Raw genomic sequence first — 21,070 nt, forward strand, 5'->3', positions numbered from 1 at the left:
GCCAAAGAATTCAATCTTGGTTTCATAAGACCAGAGAATCTTGTTTCTCATGGTCAGAGTCTTTTAGGGGCCATTTGACAAACTCCAAGCGAGCTGTCGTGTGCCTTTTAATGAGGAGTGGCTTCCGTCGTCTGATTGGTGGAGTGCTACAGAGATGGTTGTCCTTCTGGAAGGTTCTGCAATCTCCACAGAGGAACTCTGGAGCTCTGTCAGTGACCTTCGTGTTCTTTATCACCTCCCTGACCAATTCCCTTCTACCCCTACTGCTCAGGTTGGCCGGGCGGCCAGCTCTAAGAAGAGTCTTGGTGGTTTCAAACTTCTTCTATTTAAAAATTATGGAGGCCACTTTGTTCTTGGGAACCTTCAATGCTGCTGACATTTTTTGGTACCCTTCCCCAGATCTGTGCCTCAACACAATCCTGTCTCAGAGCTCTACGGACAATTCCTTCGACCTCATGGCTTGGTTTTTGCTCTGACATGTACTGTCAACTGTGGGACCTTTTATATAGACAGGTGTGCAATCGCCATCACACTGCACACTGCCCTATCCCTTCTGGACAAGAGGAATACCTATGTAAGAATGCTGTTCATTGACGACAGCTCAGCATTAGTACCCTCCAAGCATTAGTACCCTGGGTCTCAATCCCACCCTCTGCAATTGGGTCCAGAACTTCCTGATGGGCCACTCCCAAGTGGTGAGGGTAGGAAATAACATCTCCACTTCGCTGATCCTCAACACTGGGGCCCTACAAGGGTGGGTGCTCAGCCCCCTCCTGTACTCCCTGTTCACCCAAGCACACCTCAAACTCATCATCAAGTTTCCCAACGACACAACAGTAGTAGGCTTGATTACCAACAACAATGAGACAGCCTAAAGGGAGGAGGTGAGGGCTCTCTGAGTGTGATGTCAGGAAAATAACCTCTCACTCAACGTCAACAAAACAAAGGAGATGATCGTGGACTTCAGGAAACAGCAGAGGGAAGGCATGGTCAGTCAGGTGCATCAAAGCTGGCACTGAGAGACTGAAAAACAGCTATCTTAAGGCCATCAGACTGTTAAAAAGCCTGTATGCACAGAGGCTACTGCCTACATACAGACTTTAAATCATTGGCCACTTTAGTAAATGGATCACTTTAATATTGCCACTTTAATAATGTTTACATATCTTGTATTACTCATCTCATATGTATATACTGTATTCTATACTATCTATTGCATCTTAGCGTATGCCACTCTGTCATTGTTCATCCATATATTGATATTTATATATTCTTATTCCATTCCTTTACTTAGATTTGTGTTTATTAGGTATCTGTTGTGGAATTGTTAGATAGTACTTGTTAGATATTTTTATATTTTATATTTTCAGCACTGTTGGAACTAGAAGCACAAGCATTTCGCTACATTCGCAATAACATCTGCTAACCGTGTGTATGTGACCAATAAAATGTGATTTGTGTGCCTTTCCAAATCATGTCCAATCAATTTAATTTACCACAGGTGGACTCCAATCAAGTTGTTGAAACATCTCAAGGATGTTGAATGGAAACAGGATGCACATGAGCTCAATTTCAAGTCTCATAGGACAGGGTCTGAGTACTTATGTAAATAAGGTATTTCTGTTTTTAGTTTGAATACATTTCACTTTGTTATTATGGGGTATTGTGTGTAAATTTATGAGGATTTAAAATGTTTTTTAAAATTCATTTTAGAATAAGTCTGTAACGAAACAAAATGTGGAACAAGTCAAAAATCCTAACACCCTTTCAAGTGGTTAGGATAGCACCGACACTTCCCTCCCACCTCGTTATTCTCTCCCTTACATTTAAGCTTTATTTAGGAAAGGGCGGAGTCCTATTAAAACCAACGTGCATGACAAACACTTACACAATCACAGGAGCATAGAAAATAGAAAATACAATCATAAAAAAACATCGATATTCATGTCCACTGCTGCTCCTTCTCACCTCTGGTGTGCTGGACCCTCCATAGAAAAGAACACGATGCACCCTCCTACCTTCTCTTCCCAGCGCACACTAAACTCCAGAGTTGAGATTTAGGATTTTGTTTCTAGGACATCCAGTTATCAAAAGATGTTGCCCTGTAATGGAACCTGCCTCCATTTATTTTGACCATTGTGAAAAGGTTTGACCCCTGTCACGTCAGATTCATAAAGCTTCAGTGGAATTGATGGCAGATGTGGCTAACTCATTAGTAGAGTCAGTTTAGGATCACTTTTAATACTCGCCAGGTGTTGATTTATTTCCCCGTACTTGTTTTATTTTCCAATCCAGTATTTTGCATTGTAATCCAATTGCTGACCCTCAGGGCATATTGGTTAAATGATTGCCCACGCAATAACTTTTTGATGAATGTTACTCAGGATTGTCCAGCTGTTCAAGTAAGTGTGCAGGCAGATAAACTAATGTGTGACATGAACAGCTATGCAGGGATTGCATAGCAGGCTACACTATAACTTCAAAAAACATGATCTTAATATCGAAGTATTGCAAGCTCCTTGAGCCCTTGTAAAACAGTCAATGGGAAAGCTAGACTGAGGTGTGCACACAACTTGACTTGTGATAATTGCGATGGGTCTTGTTTTTGAAAAACCCTAAAACCTAATCTTCTCCTAGTTATGTCATTTGGATGGATTTGTCTATTTATGTTTGTGGAGAGTCAACATTGACTGTCCCAGACCTCTTTGTTTGCTGTCAGCAGTAAAAAGTAACATATTTACTTTACTGATTTAGCTATGTCTTTGCCTTCACCTCTTCTGACTTGAGCTTTGTTTACTCAAACCAACACATTGGCTTCAATCTAAATACTTTAGTTTGTGGCCCCAGCCCAGTTTAGGTTATTTACAGTATCTAACATCCATTTTCCTCTTACTGGGTAATCCGACTAGGCTGTAAATATACCATAGACGCTTTCAGATTCTAAAACAATGTTCTCAGCGAAGCCTGATGAAGACAATTTATAGTTTAGTATTTACACGGAACAAAAATCTAAATGCAATTTCAAAGATTTTACCGAGTTACAGTTCATAAAAGAAAATCAGTCTATTTAAATATATTCAGTAGGCCCTAATCTATGGATTTCACATGACTGGGAATACATACATGCATCTGTATACCTTCATTTAATAAAAGGTAGGGGCGTGGATCAGAAAACCAGTCAGTATCTGGTGTGACCACCATTTGCCTCATGCAGCGCGACACATCTCCTTCGCATAGAGTTGATCAGGCTGCTGATTGTGGCCTGTGGAATGTTGGCCCACTCCTCTTCAATGGTTGTGCGAAGTTGCTGGATATTGTCTGGAACTGGAACACGTGGTCGTACACGTTGATCCAGAGCATCATAAACATGCCATGGAAGAGCTGGGTCATTTTCAGCTTCTAGGAATTCTGTACAGATCCTTGCGACATGTGACCGTGCATTATGCTGAAACATGAGGTGATGGCGGCAGATGAATGGCACAACAATGGGCCTCAGAATCTCATCATGGTATCCCTGCATTTTAAATTGCCATTGATAAAATGCAATTATGTTGTTTGTCCGTAGCTTATGCCTGCCCATACCATAACATGGGGCACTCTGTTCTTGTTCACAACGTTGACATCAGCAAACCGATCACCCACACCGCCATGTCGCCATCTGCCGTCTGTCCGGTACAGTTGAAACCGGGTTTCACCCATCAAGCACACTCCAGCGTGCCAGTGGCCATCGAAGGTGAACATTTGCCCACTGAAGTCTGTTATGACGCTGAAGTGTAGTCTGGTCAAGGCCTTGGTGAGGACAACGAGCACGCAGATGAGCTTCCCTGAGATGGTTTCTGACAATTTGTGCGGAAATTGTTCGGTTGTGCAAACACAGTTTCATCAGCTGTCCGGGTGATGACTCTGCAGGTGAAAGGTCCCTGGCTGGCGTGGTTACATGTGGCCTGTGGTTGTGAGGCCGGTTGGACGTACTGCCAAATTCTCTAAAACATTCTTGGAGGTAGCTTATGGTAGAGAAATTAACGTTAACATTAAATTCTCCAGCAACAGCTCTGGCGGACATTCCTGCAGTCAGCATGCCCCAATTAAACACTCCCTCAACTTGAGACATCTGTGGCATAACTACACAATTTTAAATTGGCCTTTTGTCCCCAGTAGAATTTGTGAGAAATAAGCTTTTTGTGCGTATGGAAAATGTATCTTTTATTTCAGCTCATGAAACATGGGACCATGTTGCATTTATATATTTTTGTTCATTGTATAAAAAAAACGGTCAAGAATGCTTTAATTGCAGAAATATACACTAAGTGTACAAAACATTAGGAATATGTCATAGACTGACCAGGTGAATCACTTGATGTCACTTGTTAGATCCACTTTAATCAGTGTAGATGAAGGGGAGGTGACCGGTTAAATATGATTATTTTTAAGCCTTGAGACATGGATTATATATGTGCAATTCCGAGGGTAAATAGGCCATCAGTTTCCCCATCCCTTGTCTATAGTCTTCCAATGTGGTGTAACTCACTGGATCTCAGCTTACTGTTTATTCAGCTCTGTTTACATGGGGAGCACTCTGTGTTCAGTGAGCTTCTGAGCTGCCCTCCCTGTGTAGGTTTCGTGCTGTGGTACCGGAGTGCAGCTCAAGGCTTATCCACTTGGATCAGCCAGTAATTGAACCACATTGTAACTATGGCCTTGAGAGTTGAAGCATGAAAGAGAGGGAAATGTACTTCTTTTTTTTTTTTTAAGGAGCCTGCTCCATCTTTATCGTTTGTGGGCTCTGACAATACATGGTCTTGGCTTTGTTCAGGTTTTTCTGGTATTAGCACTGCTTTCTGCCTGGTTTGCGTGTTTTTATTTATCACTTCAAAAAATAATACATATCTACACAGTACATACAAAAAAAAAACGTGACTGGGATAATAAAGTGAGACTGATTTCTATTGTCTATTCCTCCTGGGTTATCTGATCACCATTTGAATCATCCGCAGCTCTAGTGTGTCCTTGCTGTGTTCACAGGTTGTCACCTGCTGCGTATTACGCCCAGCGGATGATTCAGTACTTATCTCGGCGGGACAGCATTCGCCAACGATCACTGCGCTACCAGAGCCGACTGCGGCCTCTCTCGTCCACATCGGATAGCCCAGGAAGCAACCCCTCCGTTGAGAACAACGAGGTGGACTTTGAGGAGTTTGAGTGAGTCGTCATCAACCTACAACATCCAATGCTTTTTTTGCATCCCTTGACACTTGTTCATGAAGACATTTACAGAACACATTATGATAAAACATCCTATAATCATCAAGAGCTTTGGGATTTCTTCCACAAGGAGCACTATTAATGGAATTATTTGCATGAAACCATACCATAGCAAGATGCTGAGCTTTTCTGTCCCCAGAGGGGAGGCACCATTGCCAATGGATGAGAGAAATGAATTCCCCCCATTATGCCTCCACACACTCTCTGTATGATCTGGGATGCATAATGACTGTCTAATAAAGCAGCAGCAGCAAAACACTCCTACTGAAATAACTTGCACATCGAATACCTGATGCGTGGCTCTCAAAGGTTGAATTTGTGATGTATCTTTCTAATGGATTAGGTTTTATTATTTCAATATGTAAATGTTAATTGCCTCTGGCCTGGCTATAAAAAAAAAAGGTGCTGGGAGATGGTGTTGCTTGCAGGACCATGATACTCCAGGGTCAGTGGTTTGTAACATTCAATTCTCCCAGGACTTATTTGAGGGCATCAGTCTTCTCAGGCCTCTGCAGACTTTGTACTGTCGCATCGTTGGCTGAATGAGGTCAAAGGAATTCCCCTGGTGCTGTTCCTCTCCAGCAATTAAGGACATATGATTTATAACGATAAGAACTGTTTGTCCGAATGAACAACTAAGTTATTCGTCACTCTATCAACTATTTTAGAATGCCTTTTATTGTCATTTGGGTTGGATTCAGAGTTGCGTGAAACCAGCTGGGACATTTTCCTGGAGCATGTAAACGGTCCGATGTTGCTAGTTATAACTGGGTCATTGCATGGTGTGGCGTCAGCTCCACATCAGTGCGAGACAGTGTCTGTTCTCTTCAGACAAGATTAGACATGTGCTGCCACCCTCTCGTTCATAATTGAACCTGGTGGGATTCAGGGAATTATAACAAGACAACATCCCCTTATCCCCCATTCTCGATTTAGGCTTCTGCTTGCCAATTGTTTTATGATTGGTGTGGATCGGAAAACTTTGCAGCCATAGTGAGTGCAAATAACAGTATGGGGTATGGCTCCATGCATCACAGACACAACGCTGTTGTTCGTTGAAGAGAGAGGGGGGAGGTCTCAGATTTCTGGGGGTATGGCGTTTCTCAACTCTCAGTAATGAGCGATTGGCACCGTTTAAAAAAAAAAAGGTTTGCGGTACAAGTAAGTCTTTGAGATGCGGAGCCTCGTGAACGTTGGCCATTTTGCTGTCCGTGCTAGTACCGCTGGAAAGTTTTTAGGACATTCAATCTACAGTTAGATTAAGCAATTACACGGCTAGCTATGAGATATATTTACAGTTAGCTATATAGTTTATGTGTTTTGATTTCCACTTGGCGAATTAGCCCCAAATGAATTAGCCTACGTAGGCAAATGGATCTCTATTGAACGAAAACATTCAGAGAAGTCTGGAGCCCTATTGTGACAGTAAAATATAGCAACAGTCTATTTTCCTCAATAAAGCACCGCGGCTGGCTTTATAAAATTATAATTTTGAGAGAGAGGAGAGAGCAACGGTTTAATAAGGACACCTCCGATGACACTGTGGCCTGTTTCCACGGAAAGCAGCTATCACTAGGTCATTTCTAAACTCTTCTCTTCTCCTCTTATTTTTACCTACAGGAATTGTGAATTCATTTTTAAATAGTTCGTTATTTACGCTTGCGTAGAATGAGGCTGGACATTTCAATTTACTTACGGGTGTACCTTGTCCCCATTTATGTTTGTAGTCTGTTTTAGAGGTGAAACGGTATGAACATTTCATATCACGATTATAGTGACCAAAATTATCACGGGTATCAGTATTATTGCGGTATTGTTCAAATGTGCTGGAAATGTTCAAGGTACTGATGCACACACTGAAATCATTTCACCAAGTTGTATATTGCAAACCAACAAACAACAAATAAAATGAGCAACAGAAAATCATTTTTTGTGTGCATAAACATTAAAATAATAACATTAACATTAAAGATGGCACCAGGTGGCCATGAGAGTTAAAGGTTTCCCTAGTGCAGGATTTAATGAACACAACCTCAAGTAAGCAAATCAAATGTGCATGTAAAAGCAACACAAGTAAAGCAATGTGCATGTAAGAGCAATACAACCATATGTCAACAAATCCAATGTGCAGGTGTTGACATTAAAATAACACAAAATATGCAAAGAAATCAAATGAACACCACTGATTGTATGTCCGTTCTCTCCTTCATAAATAAATAAGCTGCTGCTGGCCTAACATCCTGTATGGATGCATTCTTTGTTAATTGAAATGTAAAATGTAAAAATGTCAACATATTTACTTTGTCCGGTTTAAGTAGTGATCTGCGTGGGGAGACGATGTGCCCGCTGGCACTGAACACTCTCGCTGATGACATGCTGGTTGCTGGGATGCACAAAAGCTTCCTGGCAACCCTGGCAAGGTGAGGCAGCTCTGATGCATGGCCCCTCGTTTATTTAAAAAAAAAACATGTTTTTGCATGTTCTGCACACAGGGTGACCATCTTCGATTAAGTTTCCCTCAACACTCTTGCAAAACCCAAAATACGACCACACTTCAGATTTGGTCCTCTTAGAAGGCTGAAAAATCTCCGTCACTCCCTTCCACCATATTTTCCCACAAAACAAAACCCACATTGCATGCGGCGCCTGCGTCAGACTGTTGCTAACTTTGGTTGATGCTGGACAGTATTTACCGTGAGTTTTTCAAACCGCGGTAATCGAACACAGTTTTAATGACAATGAACATTTGAAACGGTAATATCAACCGTCGGGAATTTTACCGTGGTTTATCGTGAAACCAGTAACGGTTTCATCCCTAGTCTGTTTGCAAGTTTAGGAAGTCCGCCTAGACCAGTTAACTATTGCAGTATGTACTGGACATTTATAACATGACCACCAAAATAGGTTTACTTGAGCTATACTGCCAGTCAGCCACAGAGTATCATAGCAGTCGGAGCAAACAACAATTTGCTGGTATTAAAATGCAGTTCTGGGTGACTGATGTGAGATGGGGCATCTTCAAAGCCTAAATATGACCTCACCGATTTGGTTCATGAATTATTCCGCCAACCTGACTGCCCGACTTAGAAATTCATTGCTGAGGGTATTTGAGTGTTTGGCACATTTCACATCAGTTATTGAAATGTATATTTATGAAACCATGTCTATTTCCGGCCTGCTTTCTGATTCGAGTACTTTCAGAGGCTCCGGGTTCGTCGGATTTCCTCTCTCTCGCATCCTTTTTCACATTGTCTCAGTTTTCAAGAAGTGTAAAGCAAATTCTGAACGTGAAACGTCCAGTGGATGACGAAGAGGCCGCGTCCTCTCAGCTGATACTCTACTCTGATGGAAATATGATGCATATTTAATTCCTCCTGGGGTCAGCGAATAAATTACAGGAACCAATGTTCCTGTAATGGCACCGTCTTCCTTTGCAAGATCAGATACAGTGCCTTGCGAAAGTATTCGGCCCCCTTGAACTTTACGACCTTTTGCCACATTTCAGGCTTCAAACATAGATATAAATCTGTATTTTTTTGTGAAGAATCAACAACAAGTGGGACACAATCATGAAGTGGAACAACATTTATTGGATATTTCCCCCAAAAAATTGGGCGTGCAAAATTATTCAGTCCCCTTAAGTTAATACTTTGTAGCGCCACCTTTTGCTGCGATTACAGCTGTAAGTCGCTTGGGGTATGTCTCTATCAGTTTTGCACATCGAGAGACTGACATTTTTTCCCATTCCTCCTTGCAAAACAGCTCGAGCTCAGTGAGGTTGGATGGAGAGCATTTGTGAACAGCAGTTTTCAGTTCTTTCCATAGATTCTCGATTGGATTCAGGCCTGGACTTTGACTTGGCCATTCTAACACCTGGATATGTTTATTTTTGAACCATTCCATTAGAGATTTTGCTTTATGTTTTGGATCATTGTCTTGTTGGAAGACAAATCTCCGTCCCAGTCTCAGGTCTTTTGCAGACTCCATCAGGTTTTCTTCCAGAATGGTCCTGTATTTGGCTCCATCCATCTTCCCATCAATTTTAACCATCTTCCCTGTCCCTGCTGAAGAAAAGCAGGCCCAAACCATGATGCTGCCACCACCATGTTTGACAGTGGGGATGGTGTGTTCAGAGTGATGAGCTGTGTTGCTTTTACGCCAAACATAACGTTTTGCATTGTTGCCAAAAAGTTCAATTTTGGTTTCATCTGACCAGAGCACCATCTTCCACATGTTTGGTGTGTCTCCCAGGTGGCTTGTGGCAAACTTTAAACGACACTTTTTATGGATATCTTTAAGAAATGGCTTTCTTCTTGCCACTCTTCCATAAAGGCCAGATTTGTGCAATATACGACTGATTGTTGTCCTATGGGCAGAGTGTCCCACCTCAGCTGTAGATCTCTGCAGTTCATCCAGAGTGATCATGGGCCTCTTGGCTGCATCTCTGATCAGTCTTCTCCTTGTATGAGCTGAAAGTTTAGAAGGACGGCCAGTTCTTGGTAGATTTGCAGTGGTCTGATACTCCTTCCATTTCAATATTATCGCTTGCACAGTGCTCCTTGGGATGTTTAAAAGCTTGGGAAATCTTTTTGTATCCAAATCCGGCTTTAAACTTGTTCACAAAAGTATCTCGGACCTGCCTGGTGTGTTCCTTGTTCTTCATGATGCTCCCTGCGCTTTTAACGGACCTCTGAGACTATCACAGTGCAGGTGCATTTATACAGAGACTTGATTACACACAGGTGGATTGTATTTATCATCATTAGTCATTTAGGTCAACATTGGATCATTCAGAGATCCTCACTGAACGTCTGGAGAAAGTTTGCTGCACTGAAAGTAAAGGGGCTGAATAATTTTGCACGCCCAATTTTTACATTTTTGATTTGTTAAAAAAGTTTGAAATATCCAATAAATGTCGTTTCACTTCATGATTGTGTCCCACTTGTTGTTGATTCTTCACAAATAAATACAGTTTTATATCTTTATGTTTGAAGCCTGAAATGTGTCAAAAGGTCGCAAAGTTCAAGGGGGCCGAATACTTTCGCAAGGCACTGTATTTACATTGGAGTCATTTTAGCAGATGCACTTATTCAGAGCGACTATCAGGAGCAATTAGGGTTACGTGCCTTGCTCAAGGGCATGTCAACAGATTTTTTTACCTAGTCTGCTCAGGGATCTGAACGAGCTACCTTTCGGGGCTACTGATCCAGTCTTTAACCGCTAGGTTACATGCCGTCCCGATTCTATACAATGTCTCCTCGGCCTGGAAATATTTTGCCTTTCTATTTCCTCCTTTGAAATGTGTCCAGATTGGATTATACTGTGTTGTGAAAAGGGCCCCACATACTAGCAGTTTTTTCAAACCTGTTAATGGAGAAACATTGGAGCCATAAATAACCATCTTTATGCGTTGCAGCATTTTCAAACTTTTGCGAATCTTCTCTGGAGTTTCTGTTTGGCTGCTTGTTTTTGTTTTGAGGCTGCTGGATGATCACAAGCAGTACTGCAACTTTCTCCCTTTGGTCTGGGTCTCAAGCTCAAGCCAATAATAAGTTAGGCTAACATCAAACTTTTAAGTGAGCCTGCACTATATAGTGAGTCCAGCTACGGTCTCTCAGTTAAGCGGCTTTTAATTTTTCTTTGTATGTCTTTGTCTGTTATCTCCCTCTTTGTCCGTCTGTCTGTCTGTCTTCACAGGGATAACGGTGATCGCGCCAGACACAGGGCTCCGCGCAACGCTCGTATGTCTGCCCCCTCGCTTGGCAGATTTGTTCCCCGGTGGGTGGCCCTGATATGATTCATTTATTGATTGTTTTATTGGGAAAAAGATGCACAGAGTACAACCCCAAGGGATAACACGTTAAAGTGATTCCACTGGTTTCCCTGATGGAATACACACAATGCAGAGCAAACAAACAAAAACAGCCATCCCTACAATACATTTTTTTTAAACAGCATCACACAGCATACAATAAATACTCTTAAATACATAACAACAAAAAAAGTAAAAGAAACAGAAAAAAAAAAACTGAAATAGTCAACCTATTCAAACTCATCATTTGTCCCCCTGGACTCTGAGTACATTATACTTATTGGCTCTTCATATTCTAATTGATGTTTTTGGCCAATGACATGAGCAGCCAATGACATAACGGGACTCGAGGATTAGTATACAGGAAATGTTTTACATATTCTCCCAACTTTTGCTAAAGTTTGATTTGAATCGGTCTATCCAAAACCAGTGGTGAACATTAGCACATCATACAGCACAATTGTATTTATTTATTATAATTTTTTAAACCTTTTATTTAACTAGGCGAGTCAGTTAAAAACAAATTATTATTTTCAATTACGGCCTAGGAACAGTGGGTTAACTGCCTTGTTCAGGGGCAGAACAACAGATTTGTACCTTGTCGGCTTGGGGGATTCGATCTTGCAACGTTTTGGTTACTCGTCCAACTATCTGACCACTAGGCTACCCTCATCAGTTTGTGCAACAATGTAAAGTCGAGTAAGGCTTTTATAAAAACTTGCCTGTGCTTTTTAGTCCCCTATTACGCGACAGAGATTGTCTCCAATTTTCTCATATGTTAATTATGGGGTGAGTAAACTCTGTCAGTTGTTGTGTGATTTCTATATAACGTGATGCTTCTCTCTTTCTTCAAGGAGGTTCCTACTGCCTGAGTATCTGCCATATGCTGGCATCTTCCACCACGAGAGGGGCCAGCCTGGCCTGGCCACCCATTCCTCTGTCAACAGGGTCCTAGCAGGTAGGCAGAGTTATCCCTCGTGTTTTCATCTTGTGTTTCTGTTTTGGAAACTAGGCTGCTAGCAGAGCTGGCATTCCAGTAATATTTCAGTTCACGTTGGTGCTTTAGGACATGGCTGCCCACACAATGTACCATTTTCGGATGGATGAGCAGTTCAGCAGCACAGGTAAGTGTTTGCGAAGAGGGCCTCTGCGTAATGAGTGCCCTGTGCTCTCCACCCACGCTTTTGGAGCATGTGGATTTTGCTCTAGTGGTATCGATGTGGACGTTGCAGATAATGAATTCGTCGACGAGAGCACTTCAGAACCTCTTTTTCCCACCCCCCCTGCCGCCCACACTCTTGCAGACATGCTGGAACACCCACACCAGCCCCAAAGAGCGAACTTATCAAACTACCCCCCCCCTCCCCACCCCCCGACATGATTTGTGTGTCAAAATATGAGTTTCTCTGAAGTCCCGTCTCAAGCATGCTTTTGCATTATGAATGGTTTCTGACTCCTCATACCCAAAGGTAGAACACGTTCACAGCTCATGTCAAACCAAGCCAAATAGTCCCACTCACCTTTTGCTTCCGTTGGCTGACAATGACCGATAGTCACAGTGAGACATTAGAGGAGAGTGCTGCTGTGGCTACACGGTGTCGTTTCTCATTGTACTGTGTCACTGTCATTGTGTGTGTCTTGCCCACCGCTGAAACCTCCTACGCATACCAAATGTTTTACAATGAATTTCCTTTCAACTTGAATGAAAAGTTCTTACATTTTTGTGTGTGTGTGTGTGTGTGTGTGTGTGTGTGTGTGTGTGTGTGTGTGTGTGTGTGTGTGTGTGTGTGTGTGTGTGTGTGTGTGTGTGTGTGTGTGTGTGTGTGTGTGTGTGTGTGTGACGTCTAGTTAATAAACAGAGAAATTACATCAGGTTTTATGCCTGTTGAGTCAGGAGAGATGTTCTCCGCCCAGCCCTCCATTTGCTTCCTACCGCTGATTGCTGTGCCACCTGTGTTGGTGATGGTTTGTAATGTTGCTCTTGAAATGCCACAGCAGCGCACACAGTGTTTAAGTTTAAATGACCTTCCACAGCTGTTCAGCATAGCTCGTTCATAGATGGCCTAGTCTTCTTTTGTTTTTTGCTGTGACAATGTAGTGAAAATTGAGAACGGTGCTTTTTCACCAGCAGAGGACAGTAATGACCATATGCTCGTATATGAGCCTTTATGTAAGAGGTCTAAATGCATATCTTTAATCATTCCAAAAATAAATAATGCTGGTGCGCATTTATATAACTGGCTATATAACTAGTTATCTTTTTTCAATGGAAGGGTTTTGTCTTTTAGGGGTTTTAGAAGTTTTTTTAGGTGTTCATTTTTGTGATCCAAAAAGTGCATTTTAATTTAAACTTGCAGAAAGGCATGAGGTACAGTGCACACGTCATTCAGAGTTTAAGACCCAGTTGAGCAGCTAAACCGGGTCGAGGCTATGTCCCTTCTCATCTTGGTGGCCAATCAGTGTCTGAGCAGAAAGATAATTTGTAAATGGAGAAGGTGACCTGTGATGACATCTCATTGTCACCCCAACGGTCAGGAGAGAAGGGAACAGAAAGGGTGATATTATCTGCTCACTCTGTAACCCAGAGTGAACCCACTGCAATTACCAATCCCAGTGGAGAAGGACCGTGGAGGAGGACAATAATGGAGTGGACAGAGAGGGTTGTTGGTTCAGGCAGCACACACAAATGGAAATGATCGGATAGACCATGGTCGTTCAGAATATTTTGTCTCAGTTTCCCAACTATTTTCATTGTACCAGTAAATCATACATCATTAATCCGTATTTCTAACGAAGGACATTAACTGAACTTAGTATCTACCATTTCCTATCTTTGTCCAACTTTCTTTCTTTTATTAACACCATATGTTCGATGCCAGAGACTGATCTGATATTAACCAAGTAGCAAGTACTGTATTGTATTGCATGACTATAGAGAAGCTACTTTTATTTCTGCTCTATCTCCCTTGTCCCCCTCTGGGGTTTTCTACTTTTGACTGAGCTGGTGGCAGATGTCAGCTTTTCACCCCTCTGTGCATTGACATGTTGGTCGAGGCATCTGTGAACTGTATATCAGCAACATCGAACTTGCTGGAACTGAGGACACCCTTACATAAAGGCCCTCAGCCGTACAGCTTTTAATGCATAACGCGCAGTACTTCAGATCTGTCCTTTTCTATCTCAGTGGCTGCTATTTCAGTGCCTCTGTTTATTTTAGGATCTCTTTCCCTATTGTGTGAAAGTTCTTCCCTTTTGACAAATCCATGGCAAAGGAAGGGTTTCGCGTCAAAACAGAACGCTGATCATAAAGGGAGCCGTTCAAAACCATTGAGGACATACAGTGTTTTAAATCACACGTAAACTAATCTCGTCGTGCATTATCCTTTTTTCACTCTGCTTTTTTTTTTTCAATGAAAGATCATTCCACTTGTGATGTTGACTAAAAACATTCTGGATTTGTTGTTTCTTTTGCCAGGTCCCATTGTTCAGATACTTTGCAATATAATCTTACATTTTGTGATAATGTGAGATTTTGTTTTATGGATGAGTTGGCAATAGGGCCAATGGCATCTAAGTCAAATCCAATTTTATTGGTCACATACACATATTTAGCAGATGTTATTGTGGGTGTAGCGAAATGCGTGTGTTCCTAGCTCCAACAGTGCAGTAGTTTCTAACAATTCAGAACAATACACACGTAAAATAATGGAATTAAGAAATATATCAAATATTAGGATGAGCAATGTTGGAGTGGCAGGGTAGCCTAGTGGTTAGAGCATTGGACTAGTAACCGGAAGGTTGCAAGTTCAAATCCCCGAGCTGACAAGGTACAAAATCTGTCGTTCTGCCCCTGAACAGGCAGTTAACCCACTGTTCCCAGGCCGTGATTGAAAATAAGAATTTGTTCTTAACTGACTTGCCTAGTAAAATAAAGGTTAAAAAAATATATATATATATATATATATGAAATGAGTAAAGCCGCATGTAAACATTATTAATGTGACTGGTGTTCCATTATTATAGTGACCAGTGATTATATGTATAAAGGGCAGCAGCCTCTAAGGTGCAGTGTTGAGTAACCGGGTGGTAGCTGGCTAGCGATCGCTATTTTTTTGGCTGCTCTTATATTTCCGGAAATTAAAAGCGTAATGGCGTCAGCAATAGGGCAGTGGATTTAGCCCAGAGCTTGTATTCTCATCATTGAGTAATGTACACTACATTAACCAGAGGTCAAACCATTGGCATGTGTCTGATGCAATATAGAATGGTTTGTGCTTTAATCCATACTGTTTTAATTCAATATTTAGTATCAGTCTGTAAGTGCGTGTTCAGATGTGGCACTGAGAGTACCTGGAGGCATGCTGTATCAGTGAGACAGGAAGTCTTAATTAATTAAGGCAACTAGCTCGTAAGACAGCCCGTCGGTCATGTTAGCTCTTTCCCAGAAGTTGAACAGCAAGGACCCAATGTTCCTTTCCCCCCACTTGGGCTTTGTCTTGGGACTACCGTCAAACAAAAAATATCAGCTTCAGAGAAATCACACGTTCAGCCAAGTGGAGAGAGGATGTTCCAGGTGTATTTTATTGTGTGACGCTCCAGCTCTCTGACATACTGTGACGAGAGGGGCTCGTCACTCTCTTGTCACTTTGCCCTGCTTCAGTCCCCTATAACCTCATTCACCTTCGGTCTCTGACCAGTCACTTTCTCTCACTCGGTTTGCCTTCCCTTCACCCCTCTTCTCTCTCCTCCAACCCTCCATTGTTGTCTTTCCAGCTTATCCCTACCCCTTTTTTCCTCTTCAGTCACTCCATCCTAAATACACCTCTCCTCCAAACTAAATCTCTTGAGCTTAACTAGTATAAGGAGCTACTTCCTTGCCAATGTATAGAAGAAAGCAATTCCCTCCTTTTGAAGGTTCACCCTTTGAATACGTCATGTCATTTATTCTCATGTACCTTGGAATATGCAGCAGCAGCTCCCATGCTGATTACCGGTTGGGAGAGTTGAGAACAGCTTTACACGTGTTAAAGAGCACTTCATGTTTTACTTTGATACCTTCCTTGGACGAAAGTAAATATGTGTAACAGAAGGCATATGTTGAGGAGTAACGCATGTACATATGTCCCAAACGGATGTGTGTAGTGTACCGCGACCTCATTTCCAACACCTCTTCCTGATCACTGCTTCAATTGTTTTTCTGCTCAAGTTCTTTTCTTTAGCTGTGCAATTGACTATCCTATGTCAATGTCCCCCTCACTTGTACTGCAACCCTCTAAGTCAGGGATGGGAAACTGGCGACCACCCCCCCCCCCTTTTTTTGTAGGCCTGCGGATGAATTCCTCACCACCACGGTTGAGAGTTTCCAAATGTGTTTGTGCATCAGCAGGTTCTCGCACATGTCAGTCACTGATATTCACTCAATAAGCCCATGTTCAGCTACATCTTTTTTTATTGATTGGTAAGTTTGTCTTGCTGCCAGCTGTCTAAACTTCGAGTAATAATGGTCAAATTTCCGACTGGGCTGGCCCCCATAGATTTAGTTGGTCACTCTCACTCAGATATCATATTCAAAACAAAATCTTATCTCCGCCCTATGTCAAAATGTGTAGAATTGCATGTTTTGCTGTATGGATGTTGGTATGCAGAGCCGCGAACCACTGCGGCCCCTCATCGGGAGTTCAGATTTTTTTTGTGGCCCCCCCCCCAGCCCCATCCTAAGTTGCCCATCCCTGTTCGAAGTACACCATCACCCAGTTGGCTCAGGCGCTGTCAAATCAAGATAAGTCTGACAGTCATCTCCATGTATTTTGTATTGGGAAAGCTGTTGAATATGCAATGCCTGCATTTTGTTAGCCCTCTGAGAAATCTGTGTGTATAGGCTATCCCCCAAAGCCCAATGGAAAACCCGAGCCGTAGAAGTTTCCTGTTGAAATGCATTAGTGAAGAGTAAACCAAACTGTTTACATTTTCATATAAAATTTAGTTTTTGTCATTTGCATTTTTCAAATGTATTTGCTCTTCAAAATAACAAAGACAAGATTAGTTACTGTAAGTAAGTGGTTTGAATCAAAGCGTCCCGGCTGGGGATACTGAGTGCATGAGTGGCTGTATTAGAATATCTTAGCGGGTCCTGCCTCAGTCATGCAGTAGTCTCTCTTTATAGACGGGAGGGCGACAACCTTTTATCTCCAGTATGGGAGCTCTCTTGGAGGCGTTTGATGCTGTGGTTGATGGACACTCAGACAGAAAAGTCTAGTGGTTTTAGTTCCTGCCAACATCATGCCTGTCATTAATACAGTTGAAGTTGGAAGTTTACATACACTTAGGTTGGAGTCATTAAAACTAATTTTTCAACCACTCCACAAACTATAGTTTTGGCAAGTCGGTTGGGACATCTACTTTGTGCATGTCACCACTGAATGCTTGTTATGTGCACTTACCAATGAAAAGGGGAAGTTTCCTGCTGTCAGCATGAAGCTCAATACATTAGGGATTTAGGCAGTTTCCTGCTTTTGGACTCATTTCTCCATTGGCAGACGGGCAACAGATTTTCCGTTGTGCAGTGTGTCATATCCCAGGAAGTGTAACCAGCTGAATTATATGTGCACGGGGTCTGCATTATTACACTAAACACGTAAAGAAGTTGTACTCTCTAAAATTATAACACAAAAATATCTACAATATTATTAGACTGTATAATTTATTCCCAATGTTGCAATAAAGCAAGACTTTTTAGAGCAGGGGTCTTCAACCTTTTCTTTCCCAGGGACACCCGCCCAGGCAAACCGGCGACCATAATATGTTAGCACAAAACAAATGTTATCGTCTTATCAGGTGAACAGCAAGAATAAGTAATCAACCATATTATTTATTTTTGTTTGTTTGTATTTTACCCCCCCTTTTTCTCCCCAATTTCGATCTTGTCTCACCGCTGCAACTCCCCAACGAGTCATGCGTCTCTTGAAACATGACCCGCCTAACCGCACTCCTTAACACCTACCAGCTTAACCCGGAAACCAGCCGCACCAAGGTGTGGGAGGAAACACCGTTCAACTGGCGACTGGGGTCAGCACACGGTTCGCCACAAGGAGTCGCTAGGGTGCGTTGAGACAAGTAAAGCCCCCCTGGTCAAACCCTCCCCTAACCTGGACGACGCTGGGCCAATTGTGCACTGTCCCGGGCTTTGCCACAGCCGGTTGTGGCACAGCCTTGGAATGAACCTGGGTCTGTAGTAACGCCTCTAGCACTGTGATGCAGTGCCTTAGACCTCTGCTCCACTCGGGAGGCCAGTAATCAAACATATTTAGTTCATAGATTTGGTACATTGTTTTTATTTTGACCTCCCCACATTATAAATGGAGGAGGAAGTGTAAACTCTAACATAGCCTATTAGATAGAAATGTAACTCCAAACACATTTTCATAAATAGCAGCAGTCAAGAAAGCTTACCAGCAGCCAGTGGCACTTGCCGCGACTGGTACTCGCAGGTGCTTTTTCAAAGCCTATGTCAGATACTCCAGTGAGTGTAATTAGCTCAAGTGAGTGTAATTTGCTCAATATTAGGAGTTGAAATAATGTTGACATCATTAGAAATGATATTCTCCTCTTTTCTAATGTAGGTATATAATTCAAAATGTGTTTATTCTGTTGTTGCTAGCAATATTAATAAAAACATGTATTTTTCTATCAATTTTATTATTATTTTTAAATATACAGTTGAAGTCGGAAGTTTACATACACTGAGTTTGCAGTCACTTGAACTCATTTTTCAACCACTCCACAAATTTCTTGTGAACAAACTATAGCTTTGGCAAGCCGGTTAGGACATCTACTTTGTACATGACACAAGTAATGTTTCCAACAATTGTTTACAGACAGATTATTTCACTTATAATTCACTTCATCGCAAATCCAGTGGGTCAGAAGTTTACATACACTAAGTTGACTATTCCTTTAAACAGCTTGGAAAATTCCAGAAAATGATGTCATGGCTTTAGAAGCTTCTGATAGGCTAATTGACATCATTTGGGTCAATTGTAGGTGTACCTGTGGATGTATTTCAATGCCTAACTTCAAACTCATTGCCTCTTTGCTTGACATCATGGGAAAATCAAATGAAATCAGCCAAGACCTCAGAAATAAAATTGTAGACCTCCACAAGTCTGGCTCATCCTTGGAAGCAATTTCAAAATGCCTGAAGGTACCACATTCATCTGTACAAACAATAGTACGCAAGTATAAACACCATGGGACCACGCAGCCGTCATTCCGCTCAGGAAGGAGACGCGTTCAGTCTCCTAGAGATGCACCTACTTTGGTCCCAGAACAACAGCAAAGGACTTTGTGAAGATGCTGGAGGAAACAGGTACAAAAGTATCTGTATCCACAGTAAAAACGAGTCCTATATCGACATAACCTGAAAGGCTGCTCAGCAAGGAAGAAGCCACTGCTCCAAAACCGCCATAAAAAATCCAGACTACAGTTTGCAACTGCATATGGGGACAAAGGTTGTACTTTTTGGAGAAATGTCCTTTGGTATGATGAAACAAAAATAGAACTGTTTGGCCATAATGACCATCGTTATGTTTGGAGGACAAAGGGGGAGGCTTGCAAGCCTAAGGACCCCATCCCAACCACGAAGCACGGGGGTGGCAGCATCATGCTGTGGGGGTGCTTTGTTGCAGGAGGGACTGGTGCACTTCACAAAATAGATGGTATCATGGGGTGGGAAATTATGGGGATATGTTGAAGCAACATCTCAAGACATCAGTCAGGAAGTTAAAGCTTGGTCGCAAATGGGTCTTCGAAATGGACAATGACCCCAAGCATACTTCCAAAGTTGTGGCAAAATGGCTTAAGGACAACAAAGTCAAGGTATTGGAGTGGCCATCAGAAAGCCCTGACCTCAATCATGTAGAAAATTTGTGGGCAGAACTGAAAAAGCGTGTGCGAGCAAGGAGGCCTACAAACCTGACTCAGTTACATCAGCTCTGTCAGGAGGAGTGGGCCAAAATTCACCCAAATTATTGGGGGAAGCTTGTGGAAGGCTACCCGAAATGTTTGACCCAAGCTAAACAATGTAAAGGCAATGCTACCAAATACTAATTGAGTGTATGTAAACTTCTGACCCACTGGGAATGTGATGAAAACATCAAAGCTGAAATAAATCATTCTCTCTACTATTATTCTGACATTTCACATTCTTAAAATAAAGTGGTGATCCTAACTGACCTAAAACGGGGAATTTTTACTAGGATGAATTGTGGAAAAACTGAGTTAAAATGTATTTGGCTAATGTAAACTTCCGACTATATATTTCTCGAACCTTCTGCAGTACCTGTGGGTCTCTGGACCCCCGGTTGAATACCCTTGCTTTAGAGTCTATGGTATATTGTGTATGTTGTCTAGGCCCAGCTAGGGGGTAGTGTTGACCTGTGGCTGTGGAGCCAGTAATGGTGGCCATTACTTGAAGATCTTTCCTAGGTCTTATGGAGGAGGGACGTTTATGGGGATAATTCAGGATGAGCTGAGTCTATGGCAGAAACACACCAGTACTCCATACTGTTATGGGCTCTTTAAAATCTTGCCTGGAAAGTACCAAAGGATATGCATTTGGATTTTGTAAAACTTTCCTGAGAGCTGTGTCGGACAGCTGACAGCAGCTTTCTCATCACCAAAAGATAAAAACCTACCTATTTACTCCATTAAGTGTTTTTTTTATGAAGTAAGTAAGTGCTAAGCGTCGTCAGAGGCCCGGTGGTTAGAATAGAGTGTGTCTATTATATTAAGTTATTGTTCAGAGATAAAGCAACCATACACAATAGCCTTTTGAAAAATTCACTCTACAGAGACTCCATCTCCTCTGCTCTTGGAAATTCAAAAATGGGTTTAAGGAAGGCATTGGTAATTACTCTGCTGTGCTTTAGGCTCACTTCCACGTTTGAGTAAAGCAGACTGGCAGTGTGGTGAGTGGCAGATTATCCGTTTTGTCCTAGT

General features: G+C 42.1%; 1 protein-coding gene across 9 annotated transcripts in view; it reads left to right on the forward strand.

Annotated features, from left to right (window-relative positions):
* Positions 1 to 21,070, forward strand: part of LOC118357857 (muscarinic acetylcholine receptor M4-like) — a 158,318-nt gene that overhangs the window by 23,229 nt on the left and 114,019 nt on the right. For 7 of the 9 annotated variants that reach the window (XM_035735179.2, XM_035735185.2, XM_035735174.2 and 4 more), the window contains 3 exons: positions 5,023 to 5,199; positions 10,960 to 11,040; positions 11,929 to 12,032. In XM_035735179.2, coding sequence (XP_035591072.1) covers positions 5,023 to 5,199; positions 10,960 to 11,040; positions 11,929 to 12,032 — 362 coding nt within the window. The remainder of the gene's footprint in view (positions 1 to 5,022; positions 5,200 to 10,959; positions 11,041 to 11,928; positions 12,033 to 21,070) is intronic. The other 2 variants (XM_035735190.2, XM_035735214.2) reach the window with 1 other exon arrangement.

The sequence above is a fragment of the Oncorhynchus keta genome, chromosome 2, assembly GCF_023373465.1.
Source record: "Oncorhynchus keta strain PuntledgeMale-10-30-2019 chromosome 2, Oket_V2, whole genome shotgun sequence".
NCBI lineage: Eukaryota > Metazoa > Chordata > Actinopteri > Salmoniformes > Salmonidae > Oncorhynchus > Oncorhynchus keta.